At 33.7% G+C, this 7930-nt stretch overlaps 2 protein-coding genes across 2 annotated transcripts in view; both read left to right on the forward strand.

Moving 5' to 3' along the window:
* LOC135205628 (tyrosine-protein phosphatase 10D-like) overlaps positions 1–3940 on the forward strand; it is a 254197-nt gene extending 250257 nt beyond the window's left edge. Inside the window, 1 exon segment of the mRNA XM_064236423.1 lies at positions 247–3940. Coding sequence (XP_064092493.1) covers positions 247–278 — 32 coding nt within the window. The 3' untranslated portion in view covers positions 279–3940.
* Positions 3941–6475: 2535 nt separating this feature from the next.
* The window catches only part of LOC135205629 (AP-2 complex subunit alpha-like), a 205260-nt gene continuing 203805 nt past the window's right edge, over positions 6476–7930 (forward strand). Inside the window, exon 1 of the mRNA XM_064236426.1 lies at positions 6476–6694. The gene's annotated coding sequence lies outside the window, so the exon portion shown is untranslated. The remainder of the gene's footprint in view (positions 6695–7930) is intronic.

Consider the following 7930-nt stretch of genomic DNA (forward strand, 5'->3'; position numbering starts at 1 on the left):
ATTGAAGTGTGAGTTTGTATGTATTATGTATAATTTGCTGCATGTGTATTTTTCCTAAATTTGATTTTTCATTTGGAAGTTCCATGATATTTCTATCTTGAATTGCTTTTTAAGCTAATTTAGGTTTAGAGGTACCCTGAAATAACTTTTCCTATACATACGTAAATCTACCTGTTTCATATATGTAATGAAAGAAATGCTTTGATAACTAGTTTAGCAGTATCAGAATATTTTTTTCTCTTTCAGATGATGAAGGAATAGCTGAGTCGGGCATGTGACAAGAGGCCTATGGCTTGAAGCCAATGAATCCATATGATAAAGGTCCGGGTACTATGGGTAATTCCTTGAAGCCTTACAGTAACAAGGGTCCCAGGCCAAATGGGAAATAGCATAAGATATATAATGATAACAGCGATCAGCTGCAGAACAAATCTTTCTTGTTCATACGCGAACAAACCCTCGTGCATTGACATTCATTCCTAATCAATGGACAGTGTATGAAGGTAATTTTACAAATTAACATTATATGTATTATACATATTTCAACAAGATATCTTTTGTAGGTTTTGCAAAAGGTTTGGAGTTGATAATTACAGAGGATTTTGTATAAGAGACCTCTGAATAATTCAGGATAAGCCCAGCAATGAACAATTGAGCCTTCTCATATAAAACATGTGTTGTTATAGTTGTATTCCAACATACTCTTGTGTTATATAGTGCATAATCAGATTTATTTACAGTCTACTCATATTTTACAAACTGGGCTGAAGTGAAAAGAAACATCTTTGATATGTATGACTTAATGAGAGAGAGAGAGGGAGACACCCATGATAGTTAATTTTTGACTTTCTATGGAATTAACACTTTTTCTTCCTTTACATTTACATGATTAGTATTACCTCCTTTATTTTCCAGCCTTTGGCTCAGTCAGTTTATGCAGGCTTCCCTGACAGGAAAATATCATTTACATAATAAGGTATTTACATCTTGAATGTTCAAGGAGTGCCTTAGCTTTATTCCTTGGGCAGCATAGTGGAAAAATATCGAGGGGAGAAAATAATTGCAGTAAGGGTTGGTAACTGTGTTGAAGTAACAGAATCTTACATTCAAGATCAAGAGTAACATTAGAAGGGAAACATAAAAGGTCCCAGAACTCTACCCTGCAGAACCCAAACAATATTGAAATTTACTGCTGATCCCTGGTAAATTTCTGAAGATCAAGTATTTATCCTCCAATTCAACACCTAAGTTATTAACTTCATATATCCATTTCTGTAAGGTAATTTCTTAAAATAAACAGGTCCCTTTACCCAATACTACTGTATGCACTAAACTTTGACTCAAAAAATACAAATACTACTGTATGCACTAAACTTTGACTCAGAAAATACACTGTACAGTAGTCATTTCTTATTAATCCAAAATTACAGTAGAAATTGTTTGAAGAAATCAGTTAAACTTATCTAGTTACACATTTGAGTTTTGTAACAAAGTGTTATAGTTATAGTACAAGAGGGGTTTCTCTCAAGTAAGCTTAAAGAGCAAAACTATTTTATTTAGTTTCATATTAAGAAACAAGATTGATATTTTTTACACTGAGTGGCCTTCTTTCTGAGCTTTTAGAAACATCTTTGGACTTAATGTCATATTTTGATTAAAAAATCAACATACTCGATTGCCTATGAACATTTTAGTCATGTAGTAACCCAAGTGCCATAAGAGGTACCGCATGGTAGGTAATAAAGTGCTCTGCAGCTTCCCTTCAGTTTCAGCAGCCTTGCATACAAAAACATTAATTTTTACCTGTTTCCTTTGGTCTCTTCTCTGATGTAAGAACAAATCACTCAGGCTATAGTAAAGTGACTGATACTGCCAGTTTTTCTGAGATGGCTTTTCAACTACTGTAAAACACTGTCACTGTGTCCCCTGAATCAGTACACAGATGTACAGTTAAGATTTGTGATCTAATCCTGGGAACATTTGATCTCTCCAGAATCATATGAAAGGATGATGTGGGAGGATTACTACAACAATAGTGTTTTGAATTTGTAATTGTCGCACTTACAATTAATTCAATGCGCTTGTCTACAGTTCGTGTTCCTTGTGTTTTTTACAAATTTATTCTCTCTCTCTCTCTCTCTCTCTCACACAGTTTACAAGCTTTAAAGTTTGAAACTTTAAAATTTAAATGCAGTTGCAGCTCAACTGCAGATTGCCATGACAAAAGCATGCACAAACTTGAATGCTGACCTGAGAATTTAAAAATACTCAAACCAGTCATAACCATATGGGTAGCCAAAACAATGTTTTCTTTTAGTGCTAATATGCTGTGGCCATGAAGGTCAGGGTATTAGTATTTTTCTATGCACATAACACTATTTAGATATTTTTTTAAATCTCTGGTAACAGTGATTGATAACTGGAAAAGTTCAGGTGCAGATACTCTAATTTATCAATGCTCTTTGATTCTAAAAATGTATCATATCATTAATAAAACTAGAATGAATTTTTAACACTGATATGTTCTTGTATTTATGGTACAGCAAAAACTACTAGTTGAAAAGTGTTTAAACACTAGTGCCATTTAAGTTTATGGATTATAGTACATTTATAATACTGTAAAATACTACGTGTAGTAGTAATAGTACTCCGTCCTTAAATAATCTTATGTAAATAAAATATATTTTTTAATACATTCTCAGAGATAACTTTATTATGTATATACCCCTTATGAAAGGTTGTTGTTATAAAGATAATTACGATATATTATATATATATGATGTACAGTGAATATATTAAATTGCTTCCTTCAACTCTGCCACTACTATAATATGTCAAAACTAGATTTTTCTTTGTAACAAAAAATACATGGCTGTGCTAACTCTTCCTTAATCTTTGTTGTAATTCAGGATACTGTGCTTGAAGAGACTAGTGTTCTCTCTACTTTGTGATGTCATGAAAATTGTGGAAATATTGTTTCTTGAAATCTTCAAAATGCTTTCTTGATTTCATTCAGAATTGTATCTTTAAAGTACCTTGTCTTTCTGAGGCATACTTTCTAATAATTAGAAAATGCCACCAAATCTAATTAGTACTTTGATTCAGAATAAATTTTTTTGGCACAAAATCAGTTAAAAGATGATTAATTGTCTTTAATAGTTTTTAAAATTATTTAAATTCATAATCTTTCCTCAGCTTCAAGATTTTCTTAAATGTTCTTTCCATTACTTTTTGTTGGTATGGCTTCTCTGTGATCTTAATTGTCTTTATTGCATGAATTCTTCATGCTTCTGTTTTTCCTAGTCCACTTTTCAAGCCTTATTTTGGTTTTTGCAGTGTACTTACTTGAATTTAACCTCTGACCTATGTGAAGCGTTTTCTTAAGAATTATATCTTTGAACACATAGCTATATTTTTATGACTTAAAATGACAACTTCAAAATGAAATTGTAATGCTATTTTTATACCATGTAATTTTTTTTAATAGTGTACCCTGGTATGTAAATAATCTCAGGCACTTTACATAATTTTCTATTTTAGATTGAAAAACAGTACATAGTATGAAATTGCTGTTGTTTGCTGAGTAAAGTTTTGTACATTATTTTGTACAGTCATAAAAGACAGTTTGTATCTGTAAATCTTCCAGTCTAGCTTCCCCATTAATACATGGTAGTAGTTCTTGGATTATCAAACTTTCACAGATGCAGAAAAGAGTAAATTATTAGAATAGTATTCATTATTTGTATTAACAAATAATTTTCATTGCTGACTTAATGAAAAGCTAGATTTCTACTATAAGTGAAAGCTGTTACAGATTTATGTATATAGTGTACATTAAAAATTTACATATCAATATTGGTTGCTCATTGTACTTATTTTCAAAATTCTGTTATATTTGTATGTAATGTACTCTTTCTTTCAGCCACTGTATAATACCCATGTACATAAGATCACATTTCTCGATTTTATTGATAATAAAATGTTACAGAAAAAAATCTACTTTTCATTGTTCATCATTGCACTTACCAAAGATATGTGTTTCTTTTCCTGACAAGATTGAACCTTGAGCAATTCCTGTGATTGACGTCCCGCCCTCATCTCTTCTCTGATTTGTCTTTGTTGGTTAAGATGTCCTCAGATTCTCTTTTTCAGTTACTGCAGTATTTTATCTTAACTGGTGGAAGAAAGAAATCATTACCAAAGAAAGCAGTCACGACTGGAGATCCAGTGAAGAGGTTTTTATAGACAAAATAGTGAAAACAACTAGGATCATTGATAGTAAATTGGGTTGCTTATTGAACATATATCATAAAACCCCATGGAGAGATTGTGCCATCAGCACACCTCACATGGTTCACTGTAGGCATTACTCTAGGGTCTCTGCAGCATCCTTTTGGCCCCTAGCTGCAACCTCTTTCATATTTTTTTAACTCCACCTCATTTTCCACCCTCTCAGTTTTTTCATAGTGCAACTGTGAGGTTTTCCTCCTTTTAAAAATACCTTTCAAACCTTACTGTCAGTTTCCCTTTCAACATCAAATGACCTCATAGGTCGCAGTGCTTGGCTTTTGGACTAAATTCTATATTCTATTCTATTCTAGGGTGCTGAATAATCCTGATGGGTTCCTGTGCTTGGTACTAACCACCTAAATTTCATAATTAATCAATCTGTTAAGTCGTCCATATAGTAGGTTCATGAAATAAGAATGTATTGTATTTAGGCATTAATATAATAATCTTACTATATATAACACCAGTCAATCATTGCATTTGCTTAGTGATATCTGTATTTGAAAGGACTTGTAAAGTTGGCTTTCTTATCTACTCTCTTGTAAAAAAAAAAAAATAGTAACTTATAATAAAAAAAAAATTGTAGTAAAATACATAAAATAGTCAAAATGAGAAACCAAAATACGAAATTCTTATACTTTTATTATGAAAAAATATTTTCCTATGTAATAGATATATACTTGAATTCTTTGCAAAACACACATTCATATACTGCATTTTCTAAGCATATCGCCGTCATTTTTCACAGTACAGGCTGTATGGGTACAAATTATTTATATACTATTTAACACAGGGCACAGGATCAGTTTTAACATTGCCTAACTGTTTACTTACATTTATCAACTTCAAATGAATACTGAAGCCAGATAAGTTACGTTGACAGTGTACTCGACAGTTTTTATAAACACATGTCATTTATAAATTTAAATGCACAATACATTAGTATTCACATATGATGTACCTAATGGAAAAATTTATTTTCCGCTACCTTTTCTAAATAGCAAGGTACTCCAGCTTAGATCTACCAAAAATTGTTGTTTATGACAATTACTGTAAATAAACCAGTTATATTAAGATATATAATAAAGTCCAAATATTATACATTCATACTCTTATGAGTAAAACATGAACGTCCTAAAATTACTCCTAACACCTGAAGGAGTCCCCACAGAAAATCGTCAGACATTTGTTTTTTGGGAGGAGCTAGGTACTCTCTAGAGTTGAGTTTTCTGTGTAAATAGTTAGTATGAATATAAACACTATCTTCTGGATTTGTGATTTTTATGACGATCCTATTGCAATGTAGCTAATTAGGTACCAATACACAACGAACACTAACATTGTTTACACAAGTTCTAAGCAATAAAATTCTCAGTGGGTGTTTAAAACAAATTAAGTCATATGGCATTCATTATTATGAGGCACATAAAATTGTTGGGGGTCGGGGAGGCGTTAATGCTTGGTGTCAGTTTTTGCAACTGCTTTCATTCATTCACTTTTCATCATTACCTTTAGCTTTTTGCCTAACCACCCTTTTCTACTGATTGTCAAGATATGGCAACCATAAGATGATTCATTCTTTAGCGGGCCAAAGACACCGAAGGCCAGAGCATTATAATATGGAAAGGCAGCTTCGTTACACGCCCATCCACCTTATTGCACTCAAGTTGGAGCAATTAGTTGGTTAACAGATGGCAAGCTCTGCTATGAGGATCTGGGACTCAATGGGTAAAGCTACCATCCTTCGATGTGCATATTCATGGTGTCCGTCACCTGCCTCTGAACAACCTAAAACAAACATAACATCGATTCGGTGATGAAAACTGACGATTTGGATGAAACTTCCGTTGAACTAATTGAGTATCACTCTTCCTAGCAGGGAACGGAAAAGCGTTAAATTCGATATAATACACAATGGCTTAACTGAACTACGTCTACCTAACCTCTTCTAACACAAGAAAGAAAAAACATAAACAAAGCAGCATTAGGGGTTAACCGCACGTAAAATTTTAACGGTAGTTATATCCAAAATGGTCAAACAGACACGATGTAATCTGGATTTTATTTGTTTGTGAGTAGACGAATGACAGTAGTTTAGTTCGTTCGTGATTTGGAACAGTCGGTGAAATTCTAGCTGTAACGCGAACTGCGACTCGAGCCTATTGGATTACAATCTGCATAGGCAATTTGTGCACCATAAAGGTTACGACGGACTACTACTTATAGGTCAATGGAGAAAAAGAACAGGCTGCCATCTCTCGACATATAGGGAAAGCGCTGCCTACTAATATTCCGACTTTGAAAGTTCAGTTGAAGTATAATACAAGTGTGGCGTAACTACCCATGTAGCTGGTTTGGTAGCACCACTTAAGTCAGATCGAGGAAACTCGGGAAAGTAAACAGGGTAAGCTTTTGTTCTTTGAAGTTAATGTGTGATAAAAACTAATAATTATTAAAATTACCTACGATGTGGTGCTTGTGTTTATGACTGAGGTCCTACGTTTGACAGGGTTGTCGTACGTCCGAGCAAGAGGCATTTTTTCCCTTTTTTTTTGTCAAGGACCGCATCGTTAATTCGTTAGGCTACTTTTGTTCACCGCCTACTAAAGTTTACTGGCGCGGGTACGTCTTGTCTTGTCTTCGAATGAATCTCTCACTGCCTTGTCCCTCCCTACGTCTCTTAAAACGAATGGTAGTCATAAAAAATGAAGGTTTGAGAGAGTGAGTAAGAATGTCGCCCCCATATGATAAAAATTGCATTCATTATCAAAACCGTTAAAATGACGACAGAAAGTAAGGAATTTTCGTGAAGACTAGCGGCGTTGGCGTAGTACCTCTAAGGGTGGTGCATCAAAAACATACTATGTTGTTTTTGATTAAGCTGACCTTGTGTCAGCACGGGCGTTTGCTCACCGAGCAGCCCGTACTAAAGGAGTAAAATGACTTTATAAAAGGAGGCTTGCTATATAGTGTTCCTCTGATGCACCCGCGTTTTAACCTTTTACGTTATCTCCCTTCAGCTACTTTTCTTCCATCGAGCTGAACAACCTTTCAATATATATATATATATATATATATATATATATGATATATATATATATATATATATATATATATATATATATATTATATATATCTATCTGTGTGTGTGTGTGTGTGTAGAATCTACAGGTAACTTTTTACCAGATAGTACAGTATGCAGCTAATAATGCCCTCTTGACTTCTCGAATTGTACGCGCTATTTTGGATTCGTTTGTCACTACCAAGTAGTAAGATCCAAGTGCCAAGATATGTGAAGAATTCACATATCTTGGGTCCCATAATCACGTGACCTCGTTGTGATTATGGGACCACAGTGGGATCGTTTCCCGCTCCTGGACATCATAATTTCCTGACATATTACTTATTTACTTGTTTGGTTTTATGTACCACAGCCCTCCAATGGCTGGCCATTGCTTCTTATATTTATTTTTTTTATAATAATAATTGTCTTTTAAGTGTTTTCTCGTCAGTATCGTAGCTCCTGCAGAATAGAAGAGTCTTTAGTTCTTTTTTTAAAATTTGCTCTCTTCTTGCACTTAGGGCTTTGTAGTGACAAGCGAATCCAAAAAAGCACGAAAGGTTTGAGAAGTTAAGAGGG

The sequence above is a fragment of the Macrobrachium nipponense genome, chromosome 24 (genome assembly GCF_015104395.2).
Source record: "Macrobrachium nipponense isolate FS-2020 chromosome 24, ASM1510439v2, whole genome shotgun sequence".
NCBI classification, from domain to species: Eukaryota; Metazoa; Arthropoda; class Malacostraca; order Decapoda; family Palaemonidae; genus Macrobrachium; species Macrobrachium nipponense.